Source organism: Microtus ochrogaster, linkage group LG1 (assembly GCF_000317375.1).
Source record: "Microtus ochrogaster isolate Prairie Vole_2 linkage group LG1, MicOch1.0, whole genome shotgun sequence".
NCBI lineage: Eukaryota > Metazoa > Chordata > Mammalia > Rodentia > Cricetidae > Microtus > Microtus ochrogaster.
The window spans coordinates 30430015-30447970 of NC_022027.1; the positions used below are offsets into that span (position 1 = coordinate 30430015).

General features: G+C 47.1%; 1 protein-coding gene across 1 annotated transcript in view; it reads right to left on the bottom strand.

Annotated features, from left to right (window-relative positions):
• Lnx1 (ligand of numb-protein X 1) overlaps positions 1-17956 on the bottom strand; it is an 84932-nt gene that overhangs the window by 29309 nt on the left and 37667 nt on the right. The window contains exons 2-3 of the mRNA XM_005359348.3: positions 2573-2814; positions 1822-1974 (exon numbers count right to left, since the gene is read on the bottom strand). Of these exons, the coding sequence (XP_005359405.1) occupies positions 1822-1974; positions 2573-2814 (395 nt within the window). The remainder of the gene's footprint in view (positions 1-1821; positions 1975-2572; positions 2815-17956) is intronic.

The window sequence follows — 17956 nt, forward strand, 5'->3', positions numbered from 1 at the left end:
GGGAGGCATAGAGGGCGTGTGGGGAGAGCACGGAGGGCGGGCAGGTTGGGAGAACATGGAGGACACGTGGGGAGGCATGGAGGGCGTTTGAGGAGAGGACAGCATAGGAGTCATAGATACTGCTTATGAATTTTCCAAGGGCAGAGTAAATAAAGTGCCTGGGGCTTTAACTTTCAACTCCAAAGAGTGTTTTGGAAGGTTTCAAAAGAGCCAGAACTTGAAGTTAAAATCCCGATTATCCTGATGTGTGTGTGTGTGTGTGTGTGTGTGTGTGTGTGTGTGTTGGTTGTTTAGCTGTGTGACTTTGGGCTTCTTACCTAACCTCTCTGGATCATTTTCCTTATCCTGTAAACTAGGAATGACAATCCTTATCTCAGCATTCTTTTTTTTAAAGATTTATTTATTTATCTATCTATTTATTTATATGTATACAGTGTTCTGTCTGCATGTATGCCTGCACTCCAGAAGAGGGCACCAGACCTCACTGTAGAAGGTTGTGAGCCACCATGTGGTTGCCAGGAATTGAACTCAGGGCCTCTGGAAGAGCAGTCAGTGCTCTTAACCTCTGAGCCATCTCTCCAGCCCCTTATCTCAGCATTCTGTATGACTCAGAGCTCTGACTGTTACTGCTCTTGTTTTTTAATGCTGTTATTTACTGTGAGGTTAATAAGAAGCAGATGCGGTGTATGTCTGCAAGCCCGGTAGTGTCAGGAGGCTTGCTGTGAGTTTGGGATCAGCCTGATCATCACAGGAAGTTCTAGACTAACCAAGACTTCAAAAAAATTATTTTCTGAGACAGACCTTGTCTCAAAAAATGTTAATTTAACCTAAAAGCTTCCATATGAAATGAAAAGAAAGGTGGAAATCAATATCTCCTCAGCTCTACTTACACTGGGGAAAATATAAGTCATACATGAACTAAGATTCATGAACTAAGATTCATGGCTTCACAGGTCAACAAGGGCATTTGGAACAAGCTGAGTAAACTCTCTGTGTGCCTCAGTATACTTGGCTATAAACAGGGCTGAGGACAGTGAACCTTCCTGGAATCCACCAGTGACCTGGAGATGTGCCCTGGTCACAGGCTCCTTGTGATGACTTCTCAATGAGAAAAGGCATGTAGCACGTCTGGAGTGTCTCATGTGCAGGCGTGGTAAGAACGCTTGTCTATCAGTCTGCAACACTCTGTAGGTAAAGGTGCTTTTCAAGGACCCACAAGAGAGGTCAGTGGCTCGAGGCCCTTGCTGACCTGAGTTCCAGCCTCAGGCCCCACACTGGGAAAGGAGACCACCAGTCCTCCCCAGCTCTTCTCTGACCTCCGCATGCACTGTGACACATGAGCACATGTGTACGTGGGCCTGCGCAGCCACCTCCACCCACACACAATAAATAAGAGAATAAAGAAAATTAAGGCCATAAATCAAAACAAAGGAGCCAACTTGTTGCTTATTGGTTTGTACAGAACTCGCGGTATCCACGGCCTTTTCCATTTCAGCCACAGACTGTGTGTACTGCCGTGCGGTGAGAATGATTTAAAAGAAAATTTCCCTCTCTAACTATGGTAATTATCTTCATATGCGTTAAGCTAGCACCTGAAGTCCAGGGAGCGGATGCATTTTCCCTCATCTTCGTAGACAGATGACAAAGAAGATGAGGGTTTCAGCCCTTACACAGATGGAGAGGCTGATCAAGGTTAAAAACCAAGGCTTGGGAAGAGAGGGGTCACAGAGGGTGGGTGGTGGTCAGGCTGTTAGCATCCCTGAAGTGACTCTGGAAACCTAGCCTGTGGCTAGCCTGGGGGAGGGATGGGGATTCCTTTACCTTCAGGGACAGTGGCGTTCTCAGAGTTCTCCCTGCCCTGGTCGGTGTGGTTGTCAACGGTAATCCCGCTCTTGGCCCTTCGAAGAACACTCAGAGCTCTGTTGATCTTTTTAAAAGAGCGGCTTCTCATGGTGGAGCGCTCAAAGGGCCGTGCTAAGGAGAGATGTAACGGAAAAGGGAGTCACAGGTTTACAGCCATCATCCCTTAGCCAAGTGCGCTGCTCTGGGCCTGGAATCCCAGCACTCAGGAGGTCAGACAGGAAGCCCAGGAGGTCAAAGTCAGCACGGAGTGAGACTCTGCCTCAATACAAACAGAAAAGTGACTACGGTAAAAAAAAAAAAAAAAAGAAACCTCATATATTAAAGAGATGAAATGGGATAATACGTTATTAAAACAGTGATTGCCTCTTAGTGATAAGAGTTTATTTACCCATACTTCTAAATTCTCTTGTAATAAGAAAGCGTATCTCACTTATGTAAAATCTTTTCTCCCAGGGAGGAACCGTAAGTCATCAGACCTCACCTCAACTGCCTTCACCAAGTCAGATTACACGGCCATAAAAATCTGAGCACTCACAGTTCCTCTTCACTTTAGAGAACTGGACATGGAGTGGCTGCCAAAACTACTAGAAACATTTCCCCTTTAAAAAAAAAAAAACATTTCCAGAACTTTCCACCACGAGTATACTACAGAGGGCAATCCCAGGGAAAACCAAGAGCCTGTTCCCGGACACCCACCCGTCTGACTCACCCCTGGTTCGGTTGCTCCGGCCAGAGTCGGAGAGGTTGGCTACCGCCTCACCCTCCTCCACTGGGGACACGTAGGCAGGGTTGTCTAGGCCAGGCTCGTCGGTCATTAAGGAGATGGTGGCAGCGGCCGAAACCTCTGGGGAGAGCGGCCCTGCTGTGAGACTGGCACAGCCGTCGCTGCAGCCATCTTGTGAGCGCCTTTTCCGGTCCTTGGTCAGGCCATAGTGGGAGGCACCTTTGCAGCTGGAGCAAACCCAAATGGGGCGGTTTAGTTAGGACTCCAAATACACAATCTGCCCGTGGATAGCCCAGCCTTCCCCTTTCACACATACGAATTCAATATGGACTTGATGACTTGAGATAGTAATTAGAATTGCCTATTGCATTCTCCTAGCACTGTCTTCCACATTGGCGACTGAGCAGTAGGAAATCGAATCGACCTGACTGTGGTGCGGGGATGGAGAGCTCTAACGTTTGGACTTGGCAATGGCTTCTTACTGGCGTCTATTTTGACTATGAACGCCCTTCGTCATGTTCCTACTTTTTTCTTTCGGTTTTGATCCCACAGTGTTGGACATAAATAATACGAGGTCACTCCCAGAGCCCGTATTTAGCTGACCATAGAAACAGAACTGCCCTTGCCGTAAAGCCACAAGGCTTATTCAAAACTGCTATTCTCTAGGGGTGGGCGTGGTGGCTTCCATTCCTGTCCCAATCCTAGGTCTGTTAATGCCTCCCCTGCTCTTCAGAGGGACCAACACCAGGGGTTCTCACACACTGGAAAATGTCACGTGCCACACATTAGGAAATAAAAATATCTTTGATTTTTATCATTAACAACAGAAACTCCTTCTGACTGTTTTCTTGTTTCTATCCATCTTATTCAATATTTCATCTCACCAAGAACCAAACTTTGAAAGTAGACCACGCATTGGTACAACAGGGGAAGGGAGGAATGCCAGGGCTCAGAAGACCAATGTGAGAGCCAATTTAGAGCCTTATTCTTCGTGAACACATTTCATTGCCAGTAGGCTAGTCAGGTCCGTTCACCGACGAAGGCTTTGGTCAGGAACTGCTGGAAAGGGCAGCCAGACGACACAGCTGCTGTCCTAACAGAAATCGCACTAATGAGCTCCTTCAAGCGGCCATAGGTGTGCTGATTCTATCATTCTTCCCGGTTTATTACACAAACCCAATATCTGCGGTTCTCAGCTTATGGCTCGCAACCCCTTTGGGGGTTGAATGACTCTCACAGGGGTCTCCTGAGACCCTCAGAAAACACAGATATTTACATTATGACTCATAATTTACATTAAGATTCATGTAGCAAAATTACAATTATGAAGTAGCAATGACAATAACTTCATTGGTTGGAGGACAACATGAGGAGCTGTGTTAAAGGGCTGCGACATCAGGAAGACTGAGAACCACTGCAGTATACGATTCAAGTCTTTTATTTTCTATTTATTTGCTTATTTTTCTCTTATAACATTTGCAACCTTACTTGAATGATGCTTTGTGTCCTTGAAAGGACACAGATGCCACTGTGCATCTGCAGTTAGCAGGCTTCACTCGTTTCTCTTACTTTCCCATGTCTGCGATCAGGATGTACTGAGGATTCCGAGCAGTATCCGCTGCCAGGCAGCAGCTGTGCTGTAGGTACCACTGCCTGGGCATGGCTGCCACCATTGTCGCGTGCTGGGTTCACGCTTTTCTTTACTCCACTGAGTGTGGTTGCCATGCAAACATCTTACAACAGAATCCACCATGGACATACTGCTATAACCATCCATCCCACTCCTCAGTTCTCAGCAGTGGAGCATTTTCCTGCAGTAGGTGGGATTAACACAGAGACCCCCACGTGGACGATGTGCAGTGAGAAACTTTGGAACACTTAGTCCTAGATGGGATGTCTTCGCCAAATCTCTCCCCTCAAGGCTGAGGGATCTATGCAGTCGAGCAGGTGGGAAGAGTGTTAAGAGCCAGAAGTGGTGGATGCTCCAAGGAAACAGTGTCTTCCAGACACAACAGGACTCAGACGCATGCACACTCAGAGAGACAGACAACACACACATGACCTGCACAGGTTCAAACCAGATAAATCCCAGCACCAAGAAGGGAAGTGGGAGCAGAGTCCCACTATTAACCCAGACGGTACCTCAATTATACCTGCTGGAAAGGGGGAAATTAGTTTTCTCCAACCGAGTGCCACTAGGTATATCAATTATTCTTCCAAACAGTCCCCATGTCCCAGAGTAGTTACCCATCACAAACAAACCCCATGATTTTGTGTGCTTTTAATTTTGTTATTTTTTTCTCTTATTGGGTTTTTTGTTTTAATTTTCTTTTCCTTTTTCTTTCTTTTTTTTGAGGGAAAGAGAGAGAACGCAAAGTTGTCTTGGGACCGAAGTGGGGATAATCTGGGAGGAGTTAGGGAAAGAATACGATTAAATATATTTATGAAGAGGCCATTATACTTCAGCATTGGAATGAAAAGTTACTGAATATAAAAAGAACAGCAGAGGATTCGCCAGTTTTGTTTTAATGAAGCAGACATCCATCCCTAGAAGAATGTCTACAATGTTGTTATTTTCTTTCAAGGGAAAAAGCAACTGGTTCATTTTGATTTATTTCATGTGTATGAGTGTTTTGCTTACATGTATGTCGTGAATTATGTGGATGCCTGGTGCTGGCAGAGGCCAGAGAAGGCATCAAATCCCAGTAACTGGAGTTACAGATGGTTGTGAACCACCATGTTGGTGCTGGGAACCGAACCCAAGTCCTCTGGAAGAGCAGCCAGTGTGTGTGTGTGTGTGTGTTTATGTGTGTCTTGAGACAGGGTTTCTCTGTGTAACAGCCCCAGCTGTTCTGGAACTAGCTCTGTAGACCAGACTAGCCTCGAACTCAAAGAGATCCGCCTGCCTCTGCCTCCCAAGTGCTGGGTTTAACGCCAAGCACCACCACTGCCCAGTTGCAGCCAGTGTTCTTAACTGCTAAACCCTCTTTCTAGCCCCAAAAAGGCTCCATCTCAGGGCTGGAAAGATGGTTTGGTGGTTAAGAGCACATCCTGTTCTTGCAGAGGGTCCTCATTCAGCTCCCAACACCCATGTCATGTGGCTCGTACAACCTCTTGTAACTCAAGATCTGGAGGGATCTGACTCCTCTGCCTCCATGAGTATTCCTCCTGTACTCGTGTGCACATACCCCGATGCGCGCACACATACACTTTAGAAATAAAGGAAATGTTTGAGAGAATGTTTTCTTTCGTTAGAAAGACACTCCCAAAGAGAAGAAAAGCAGTACTGCATTTGTCGTGGAAAAGGAACGCCCGTCTCATACCAAGCAATGCAGCCCAGGCCAGAGGGAGTAGCTGGGTTAACATAAGTGCATTTTACAGCCAATGGAGCCTGCTGTGAGTAACCTGGTCATGCTTAGGGGTGTTTGGGTAATTTAACTGGAGACACATTTTAAGATTCCCTTTTCTTGTTAGTAAATACAATACAATGCTTTTAATAACCAGTGGCATTTTAAATGTGATGACATGCGGTGTTACTCTCAGTCGAAGGGGCCTGTGATTACACAACTTCACACCCTCATTTGCTAGAAGACGGACAGGCCGGTACAAGCTGGAGCTTATACTTTTGAGCTGCCCCCAGAACTCCTCCTGGGAAGCCTTAGTATCCCTTTTGAATTGGTGAGGTACTTTTTTTTTTCATCCTCATTAGTTACTTTGGCTTGAAATTATTCTGCTTCAGAAGAGTGAAGTGGTTGATATGGGGAATTTAAAAATTGGAAGAAATACTGTGTGATGGAAAAAATCCGAGCCAGCACACGTTGGAGAGCGCCAAAGCTGTAATCCGAGAGCAGAACGCTTCTCTGGAGGCCAGCAGCATTTGGTCAGCAGTGCACGGGATGGAAGATTTGGAGACAGCATCTCTTTGCAGTGCTTGACCAAGCAGTGCCCTTGACCATGCGCTCAGCCAGAGCAGGGAAAGTATTTCCCTAGAACACGGCTGTGTGGATTGGCACAAGCTATGGCTTTCTTCGAGGGACATAACCTGTCCCATTGAGAAAGCTGAATCTCATCCCTGTGCCTTGAGAGAACTGGAGAGGAGAAATTCCGAGACCATAACAATTAAGACACCACTGCTGTCTCAGATTTCTGGGGCTCTAAGGACATATTTTTTTTTTTGAATCCAGAAGAGGAAACAGCGTTCAATGGATGACGAGACTCCTCCTTGGCACTCGATTCTCAGCTGTAGTTACAATAGCTGGGGAGTGTGCAGAACCTACATGGAGACATTCAGACTCATGAGCTCTGGATAAAAACCAGGGTCACAACTCACCCTTCTGTCTTGTCTGTCTTCTCGGCTTAGCCTGAATCTGCGGCCGAGGGATAGACGAAAGTAGTGGCTGTACTTACTAATTATCGCTTCTGTGTGACTAATACCGGGGGCTCTTGATTTACGGGCACAGTCGACCGAAGGAGAAGGGGAAGAGCTGATTGATGGTAGCCAGGACAGGAAGACAGGCTGCACCCTGGCTGCGTTCAAAGCCAGTAGGATTTATGCTCCCTTCAGTTACCTGAGCCCTAAGTACTCTCAGGTGCTGATGGCCATGGGCTTGAAGGATGAGCATAAGAACACAGAACACCATTTCTTCAACTCAAGCCACAAACTCTGGATGTGCTGTCTGCCAAAACAAGCATCCTGGAATCATCTTTCTTGGTACTGATGAAGTCTGGGTCCTGAGCTCCTCCATTGAAACCAGCAGCCAGTGACAGATCAGTCTGCTTCTGAGGGCACCAGCACCAGGTGCCCTGGAATTTGGGGTTGAGGGGTTGAATGTGTGAAGAGGAAATGAACCCTCTTCCTACAAAAAGTCTCTATGAGTTGCTAATGGGAGCTGGAACTAGGATCCGGATGGAGCCCAGACATGGTTCACAAAGGTCCTAAGGGGGACCTCCACAGAGCGCAGCCTGCCAGGTGGGGGTGGTCCTAGCTCATTTGCAGGGAGGGGCTTCCTGCTGTCTGTGAACTGGCCCACTTATGATAGCTTGCAAGCTGCCCACAAGAAAGTAAGCCCCTACCCTCACAACATTATCGGAACAACACAACCCTCCCTGAGGCGACCTCCCTCCTTCTCTCAGTGGCTTCTGATACAAACTGGACTCAGCTCCTCACTCAGAATCCATTAATTGTCCAGTCTCCTCTCACTGTAACCCGGGGACTGAACTCACAGGTTAGTGAAGCAAGGGAACAGGGAAATGCGTCAGGTAAGTCAGGCAAGAACCGTGGCGAGCGGTGTTGATTCTAGTACGGGCTTTTAGCTGAGAAGGCTAGCTCGTGAGACGGCCAGCCCAGTGTTGTCAGGAGCAAGCAATCTGGACACTAAAACCCACATTTTAATGTGAATTTTTTTTTTTTTTACATATGTGCTTTAAAACACTGTGCGGTCCAAACAAAACACAAACACACATGTAGCACACATCTGCCTCAAAGAAAAGCACATTCCAACCACCGGTAATAAGAAAACCTGCCAGTGTGGGAGAATTGGGCCCGTTCCTCTCTTCTCAGTTCTCTAGGAAGCAATATGAAGCCGGGGTGGTGGGGTGCACACCTTTAATCCCAGCACTCGGGAGGCAGGGACAGTGAATCTCTGAATTAGAGGCCAGTCTGGTCTACAGGACAGCCAGGGCTACACAGAGAAACCCTGTCTCTTGAAAAACCAAAAACAAAGAAGAAGCAATTTGACTCTGGCTTTCTGTGTTCTGCTAGTTGTATGAAGTGTGAGGTGCACGTGAACACAGAGACAAGATGGGGGCTCAAGAGGGTTCCCCTTTCACTCACCTGTCCCAGGCCACTTTTCTGACCAAGTTGGAGGTTGAGAGTGAATTCTCAACTGTTCCTTTTTTTTTTTTTTCAAAAGAATTGATAGTTTGCTTGAAACCGGAACTTAACCGGAAAGGCGACATCTAGTCCTATGAGATATACCTGTCCGTTCTCCCATGCCAAGGGAGCCAACGGCGGAGACTCCAGCGAGAAGCGAGTTTCCTGCCAACAGCTGGCTCTGACGCCTTTGATGGCGTCTGAACCAGACTGTGAGTTCCTCATGTTTGTCCCTCACACAGCCTGGCCTCCAGCCCAGAGCTTCCCTGAGCTCTGGACTCAGCTATCAGACGCTCCACATCCTCACTTTGACATGTAATACACATCCTCAACACAACATCCACACATCCTGATCCCCCTGCCAAGCCAGTTCTTACATCTTTCCCATTGTGTTAAAGAGCTCCTATATCCACCACATCTGTGCAGGCCAAACACCTCAGCCTCAGCCTCCATTCCTCTTTTTCCTTTGGCATCCCAGGTACAATCTAACAACAACAACAATGACAACAACAACAACAAATCATCCAGAAACCAGCAGATGCTCATCGCCACAGCCACCCTGCCCCGCCTTATCAGTGGCTTACTGCCCTAACCTCCTGTTCTATGCTCCATCCTTGCTCTTCAATTATTCTCAACACGAACATCTGCTATGGTTTTAACATGGTTTGGATATATCCCCCAAGGGTTTGTGTGTTGAAATTTAATTTTCCTGTGCCGTTAGGATTATGGAATGTTAATCTAAGCATGGTGTTTGGAGATTGGGGATCTTTGGGAAGCGATTAGGATTAAACAAGGCCATCAGGATGGGATCCCTGGGACGGGATGCTGCTGGCCTTAGCAGAAAGACAACAGTGTCTCCTATCCTTGCCACACGATGTCCTGTGCTTCCCATGGCACCATGCAGTCCCAGCACAGGGGCTGGACCTCACCGCCTTCGTATTAGGGTTCTGAATCCCTAACAGATCATGAAAAATAGTTTTATATAATGACTGTTGAGACGGTGACCTTCACAGAGAAACATTTACCTGAATAGTTATTCGGTTAAGGTAAATACTTCAAAAATTTATTACAATTCTTCATCTGTGGGAGAGGACATTCCAGCACAGGTGTGTGGAGGGCCGAGGACTGCAGGGAGCCGGATAAGATCGCCATTATAAGATGGCGCCACATCCTGTCTTGTTGGTTATAAACAACTCCATATTTGGCTTATGCCTTTGAGAGCGGTGTCCCCCGCCCCCTTCCCGCTTCCCGCATGCGCTGTGGATAAGGGTCCCTGGGCCTATCTCGATGCAGTCTAGTGTCAGCTGATGATGGCAGCCAATCACAGGGCGACCCGTGTGCCAATTCCCTATATAAGCAGCCGCCATTGTGCCCCTGGCTCTCTCTAGCCTCTCTCTCGCGTCTCTCTCTCCCTCTAGTGCCTCTCGTGTCTCTCGTCTCGCCTCTTCTCTCTCTCGTCTCTCTCTCTCTCCCCTGCTCTCTCGTTTCCTGCCCCCCTTTGCTTCATGTGTTCTCTCTCAACCAAATGCACTCCAGTAAAGCGTGATCTGAGAAGAATCCTCGTGTGGTGGGTGTTTCTTCCTCGCCGGTAAAGAAGCCCTCCACAGAGGACAACTTGTAGAAATTGGCTCTCTCCATCCCTATGCGGGTCCTGGGAGCCAAGCTCAGGTCATCAGCCGTGGAGGCAAGTGCCTTTCCCTGCTGAGCTGTCTGGCCAGCACATGGAACAATGCTTTAAGACCCAAATACAATATCCAAATAATTAACTAATGAATTTAAGTTCCAAAGGCAATGATAGTTTCTATACTAGACAGCTATGGTAAGGATGAATGCACATATGTGATAGCACACTATGACCAGGTGTGGTGGCACACCTCTGAAATGACCAGGTGTGGTAGCACATGCTTGCAATTCCAGCATTTAGGATGGTGCAGGAGGACTTGAGTCAAAGTCAACCCGGGCTATATAGGAAGACTGCCTCATAAAAACAACAGCAAAAAGAACACACAGAAATGAGAGTATTTCACAGTAATATGGAATTAACTAGTTGAGCACTACAATTAATTAATTAATCCAATAAAATGACCAGTAGGCATGCAGCGTCCCTCTCTTGGATAGAGATAGTGCCCCTCTTTAGGATGGAGACACAGCATCTCTCTCCAGGATGGAGATGCAGTATCCCCCTCTCAGATGGAGATGCAGCGTCCCTCTCTAGGATGGAGATGCCTTCCTCTCTTCTCTTGGGACCTGGAAAGAGCCAGCTCATGGATTCCCATGTCTTTCATGGCTGGTGGCAGAGACACCAGTTGGACTTCCGCTAACTGGTTTGCTCTGGGCAACCACAGGGCTGTAAGTAAACCTCTGTTGAACCCAACCGAGTAACAGTCATCCTTTCCGCATTGCACTACAGAAACCCCAGGTTGGGAACTGCAGGATGTGCCCCCATGGCCCTGGCAATATTTAGTTACCCGTGGTTGGCTGTGATATGGGTCTGGGACCCCTCTCCCTCAGCAAGCTCATCACGTCCCTCTTCAGTCCCACATATTCCAAAATCAAAATGTTGAGGAAAGGAGAAAAGGAGGAATAGATTTTCAACTGGCCTTTATTTCCCTCGCATACTTCACTATACAACTTTGACAGTTTTATTGCTTTGTTTTGTTTGGGGGTTGGGGTGGAAGGTTCTTGCTATAGTGTAACCCAGCTTTGACAAGCGGAGGCTTGACTTTATAATCCTCCTGCCTTAACCCCTTGCGATCTGGGGCTATACACCCATGTCTCACACTCAGCTTAGAATGCATTTTAAATCATGCCTGTACTAAACACCAATGAAGGCTTCTGATTACATACCTTCTTTTGATGCTGGTACAGTGAAGGCTTTATAGAATAGTACTAAAATACTTCTCATTCAATGAGTTCACCGAGGGCCATGTAAGAAACATGGGGAGGTGAAAAAAAAAAACTAGATTTTTCAGGTTGAAAACACCTAGGTAGGAATCATCTCCGCAACCTTACCACTCTGCAAATGTAGACAAGTTCCCCGGTCAATCCCCCTGACTCATTTCCCGTAAGTCAAATGATATTTATTTACTGTGAGGTTTAAATATTCGTGTGCAGTGCCCAGCACTGCCTGGAATTCAGTAGCAAGGTGACGAGCAGTAACTAGTAACACTAGTTACTGCTCGTATACCTCAATGTGCATGGTTAGACACTGGATGCAGAGAAAAATATTGTACAATGTGTAACTAGGGGCTGACGTGGAAACAGGAAAACCATCATGCCTTGTTATTGGAGAGATGCAGGTAGAGACTAGCATTGGGAGAGCACAGAGAAAGAACGCACTCTGCTTAGGGGCATCAGGGAAGGTTTTTCAGAAGAGGTGAGTTGGGGTTGGAGAATGGCTCAGCGGTTTAGAGTACCGGCTGTTCTTCCAGAGGACCCAGCACCCACATAGCAGCTTTCAACCGTCTGTGATTACAGTTCCAGGGGATCCGACACCCTCACATACATGAAGACATGTTAACTATCAGAAGAGGGGAGTCCAGAAAAATGAGTGATATCAGCAAACAGCCAAGATGGAGATACTACATTCAAAGGCCCCAAGGACAAGAGCACGGTGAGTGTTAGGGATGGTGGATTCCATACACCATACACGTGTCCTGTTACATGCTGATGGGGAAAGAACAGGGTGAAAGTGAGATCCAGACAAGTAAGTAAAACCTGGGACACATGACTACCAGCCCCACTCCTGGGCTCTGGCAAGGCTGTCATCCTCTTGGGGCTGGGACAGTAGCACAGAGAAGTCTGATGCTCAGACTGAAGAAGGAGGAGGCAGGAGGAAGGAAGCAGATAGTGCTCAGCTCCAAGTCTCCTCTTCAGGCTCTCAAGACCATCAGCCTTAACAGGGTTGCTGCTGCCAACACCAGCCAGCCAGCCACTTCATGTATTAGAGGTAGCATGCACAATCCCTCCCCTCTTGCTTCCCTCCCTCCACTTCTTTCTCATCCATGATCTATTCTATGATTTTCTCTTTCTTCTCTCTCTCTATCTCTTCCTCTTTCCCTCCCCCTCTCTCTTTCTCTCTCTCCCTCACTTTCTTTTCTTTCTTTTTGTTTTTTTTGAGCTAGATCATCACATGTAGGGCAGGTTAATCTGGAACTTGTAACCCTCAGCATCCTACGTGCTAGGCTTACACGTCGTGCCGCTGTATTTAGTGTTTCCCATTTAAAAGACCATTTCTTCTCTCCCAGAGCATATAGCTTGCAAGAGAGCACATTCACGCTCGTCTTGAGCACACCAAGCCCTTGGCACAGTGCACAAAGTGCAGGCAGACAGCACATCGTAGTGCCACAGGCTGGGCTAACACAGCTTAGGCCTGAGAGTAGCTATTTTTCCTCCCTCCTCTCATTAGATGTTTTCTATTTATGCTTCTGATTGTGCTGGCCGAGACATGGTTTTAATACTTGCAAGCTGCCTTAATCCTCTTTGGGGCGTATGGAGAAGACAGGCTATATATTTTAAATAAATGACAATATTTTGTGTCTTTAATGTAAAGCAATAGAAATCTCCATTGTGTTTGAGATAAAAATAAATGGATCATGCGTGATCTTCCAAAAGCTCCCACTGAGACTCCCGAGCCCACCCTGGAGTTGGACCCAACCCTGCCAGTTCTTTCTCATCATGCTGCTTGGAAGAGACTCAATAGAGTGGCGTAGTTTCTATTAAGGGGACTGCTCTAGCGCCCAGAATTCCTGGTCCCGAACACAAGGCTCCTACCTAGGAACTTTCTGAGCTCTGATTGGATAGTTATCGGCTATATTTTATTTCCTATATCTGTACCTTCTCAAACAATTCCTCTTTGACCTAAGGACATTTGGTAAAATTAGTCTTAACATTCTTTTGTTTTCCCTTCTAGGTTAAAACCCATACTCCCTGGGGTGGAACCACAGGGTCATTTACCTAGAAATAAGTAGCCAGTAACAAAGTACCAGAAATGATGCCAGTAATAAACATGAGTGTTTGTGTGTAGTCTTGGGTGAAGGCGGCATAAGTTAATAAGTCAAAGAGGTCACCCAGGGAGCAAGTGCACCCTCTGGTAGTCAGGATGGAGCCAGAGTGTGAATTTGAACTAAGGTGGATCTCATCCTAAAGAGACAACAGACTTCCTATCTCCCCGCTGGCCACACATGCTACCCCCATCCTCATTACTTCCTCTCTTCTGCCTGCAAACCTCCAGGGGAAATGTCCCGAGGTCTCCAACCACCCGCTTCACTTGTTAATCAACACCAGAGAGGAAAAATTCCAAACAAGCAGAGAAACCAAGTGAGATGGGAGGTTGGGTTCCAGCTGCCTGAGGCTCTGGGGTAGATGGGTGATGTCAGGGGAGGCATTCAGACCTCAGGATAGAGTTTGCCCAGGCAATGGATAGTCCAATGCCAGTAGGCACGCATGACTCAGTTTACCCAAGATGCTGTGCACGCCTGAGATACAACTGGCCAGACTCTGAACAGGGTCAGCTTCTATCTGAGGGTGGGGTGAGATGGGGGAGAAATCCTAGAGAGGAAATGTGTCTCTTTTCCCTTCAGATTAATGGCGCTCCTCTGCTTCTATTTTTTTTCCTATTAATTTACAGAGTTAGCATCTATAGGAATCTGGTTCTGTGTTTTGATCCTTCAAATCTCAATTCACAATGCAGGATCAGCAGTTAGGGCCATGCATGCAGACAGTTCACTTGCTATGTACTGTGGACCAGGCATGTTGTGGAACACTTTCATGTGCACTGGCCCATCCAATCCTTACACCAACCCTAAGAGGAAAATATCGCTATACCCAGCTTGCCAGTCAGAAATGAAAGTACGGAGACCCTAATAACCTTCCCAGGCACACACAGCTAGGAACTGGAGGGGATGGCGGAATTCTCTTTGAGCTGTGCCCATTAGGGTTGTAAGATGCCTCCATGGCTGCTGACTGGTAATTGAGAGGTGCTTGGGATACGGGAAGCAGAAGCAGAGGAAATACAAGGAAAATTAGAAGCAGGCGATTGCGACTACCCTATTCTTCACGACCGTATCATCCTCTGCAGCTACTGCATGGCTCTCTTGAAGAACTCCGGCAGTGTGACCTGCCAAGCGTGGCCTGTTCTAATCAAGCCTGTGCCTTCAGGCCTGGAGCTGAGAGATGTGAGCCACAAACATCACACTGCCCGTGTCCTTGTCTCTGCCCTGTCATCTGGGCCTTTTGCCAGCAGAGTGCACATCCTAGGTCCCAGAATGCCCTTGGGCTTCCCGCTTCACTGTCATTCTTCATCCCAGAAATAACCCAATTATCTCTGGGAATAGTTTTGGCTTCTGCCTCCTAGAAGCAGAAGTTTAAAAGTATCCATCTGGGCTTCTGGGCACTTTTGGGAGGATTATTTATTCTGCCTGTAGAGGGAGCTCGTGAGTTCTGGACTTTAGCGTTTGCTGTTAAAATCGGGCTTTACTAAGAGAGGAAGCCCTGCAAAAAGCCCACACTGCTGGCGTTCCCCGTTTGTTCCTGTTCATGCCAGTGGTTATGACAGTCATTAGATTGTGTTTTTCTTTATTAGCAGGCATAGAATTAGGGCTTAGCTTATTCAACATTGTCCTGACCAGGTGATGTTACCCCCACTTTACAGGTATAGACAATGAGGTTCAACTTGGCAGGAATAGTTGAAAGTCAGACACAGCTTTGGGATTCTGATGTTAGTTTAAATCCTAGCCAGTTTGGATGTTCACCTTCCTAGACCAGGATGGAGGGGGGAGGACTTTGGACTTTCCACAGGGCAGGGAACCCTGACTGCTCTTCAGACTTGAGAGGGAGGGGGAGAGGAGTGGGGGGAGGCGGGAGGAGTGGGAGGCTGGGAGGAGGCGGAAATTTTTTCTTTCTCAATAAAAAAAAAAAGAATCTAAATGCAAAAAAAGAGAAAATTCTAGAGAACTCGATTCAGTATTTCTCAATTAAACATTTATATTTTAACACTTTTCTGATTTAAAAAAAAATCCTCTTCATATCCGTCTTATGACAATGTCAACAATGTCACTGTTCTGGAGGTGGCTTACCAGTTCTGAGCATACTTTCTGCTCAACCTATTTAGTTCCCATTACAACCTAGCAGGTTATGCAAATTTGGAAACAATGCATAGTTTAACTCTCCCATGGTCACGGTTAACCTCTAGTGACCAGCAGTCCCTGTTTGCCTGGGACTAACCTGGCTCTGAGATGCAGAATTCCCATATTAAAACTGCTCAGTCCCAGGCATACCTGATAAACTGGTCACCTCATTGGTGGCAGACAGTGTGACATCAGAGGTGTGGGTTCCCAATAGGACACTAGTGCATCTCACCCCATTTTCTATGTTTTGGCCCAATTAGTTAAGGAAAGCTTCTTGGGGGTTGGGGGATGGGGTGGGGTTTCATGTTTCAGATGCCTCCGTGTGTATCCTCGCTCACGCGTTGTCCAGGATGCCCCTCCTCCCAGCAGCTGCTCCTTCGTAGCAACCCTGCAGGTTCAATTGTATGCAATCCCAGGGCCCCCCAGATCCCAGATCCTCGAAGAATCGCCTCACTGTTTAGGTTAGACAAAGCCTAGCTGATAGCCAGGAGAGTCTGATAAATACGAGCACTGCTCCCTGGGTGCCTCGGAAGAATTCCAAAGCCCAAACCAGATGTGCGATTGACAGAAGTTGATGAGCGATGGTGGAGGGTTTGGGCACAGTCCACATGCCAGGTCAATTCTTCATAGAGACGTCAGGGTAGTTTATCCATCCTACAGCTCTCTGGCCCCTTTGAGGTCATCGACTTCTCTTCCTGGACATTTTGGGGGAGGGGAGCTGGTGATTCTCAAGCTACAGACAACAGGAACTTTTGTCAACTGTGTAGGGATTCCAGTGTACATGACGGGGTGGTGGAGGAGGCCAGCTTTAGGCCCAACTTTTGGTCCCTGCCATTTTTGATGCCATTGAGAATTCTTCTTACTTGAAAGCACTTGGCAATGAGCTCAGCCTGGTGGCGTTGGTCTGTGATAGCAGCTACTCAGGTGGATCACAGGTTCTACTTATCTAGAGTGAGTTCACACCAGCTTGATCAACAGAGTAAAACTCTGTCTCAAAGAAAAAGTAATAAAATAAAACACACAGAGGGCTGGAGATGCGACTCAGTGGAAAGCGTGCACATAGCATGCACAGGCACCTGGGTTAATTTGCACACTGTTGCATGCATTAATGCATGTGTGCGCGCGCACACACACATGTATGCACACACAGAGACACATGAATAGCACATTTCAGAAAACTGGGCTATAGAGCAGCTGCTTTTTACTTTGGAATTGGTGGGAAATGGCTTTTGGGGTAACAGGAATCAAGGCAGCCTGACCACTGTGGTTTTCTGACTGACTTTCCACATTGCCTGGGCACCCAGATGCCGGCAAGTGTCTTTTTTTGATCTTGGTGTTTTTTGTGAAGTTCATTCAACCCCAGGGGCTGTGCAGAGGGTCACAGCTCCATGTGGAGAGGAACATGGGAGAAGGTGGCGTGGCACTCAAGTGGGAATTATTTCCAGATGACATTTCAAAACTGTCCCTCTACTCCTCCACATCCATCATGTGGCATTTCTTGGGTAACTATGACAATGCTCCTCCGTTTAAGCCCTTTCCAGGCTGGACATCACAGACTCTCCAAAGCACACAACTCGACACGTGGGCATTGAGAAATTGTGTTCTTCCTCCCTGTTTGTCAGTGTGTCACAGGAAACCATTTGGCTCTTTGGTGTTAACATCTTTCTTGCACGAATCATAAAAAAGAATCCCATTTTTCCGACCAGTTTCTATGTTTGCTCAACGAACTTCCTCTTCTTTTGGACAACAATCAGCTTTTTGCAAATCGCATTTCATGACCTCAAAATTACGTTTTGCAAATGTGGAGCAGAGTGTAGATGCGTCTCCCAGTCGCGGGACTGCGAACTCTGTGTTGAGCCCCTGGGCTCTCTTGTTGGAGTCATTTCTTAGCTATGGCTCTGCTTGAGCGCATTCACTGGGCACAGTTGCTGCACTAGACCAGGCCACTTGCTGTCCAATGCATTAGCAACTGTCTCTCCTCATGACACCCATTTTGGCTGCATGCTTGTGCCCACGCTGTCCTCTTCCCCCTGTGGCTACCGCTCAAACAAATACTGTTTAAGTCAAAGCTCGCCTCTAATCTCACTTGGAAGCTTCATGGTATAGTATAGGATTGTGGGTAACACTCAAGACTTTCAGAGGATGCCTGAAACCACAGAGAGAACCAAAGCCTGTATTATCACAAACACAAAGGCACATGCGCGCGCAGGTGTGTGTGAGTGTGTGTGTGAAAGAGAGAGAGAGAGACAGAGAGAGAGAGAGAGAGAGAGAGAGTGAGAGAGAGAGAGAGAGAGAGTTTAATATACAAAACTGGTGCAGTAACAGACTACAAGACAGTGTAATGAAAGCTAGGTGACAAAGATTCCCAAA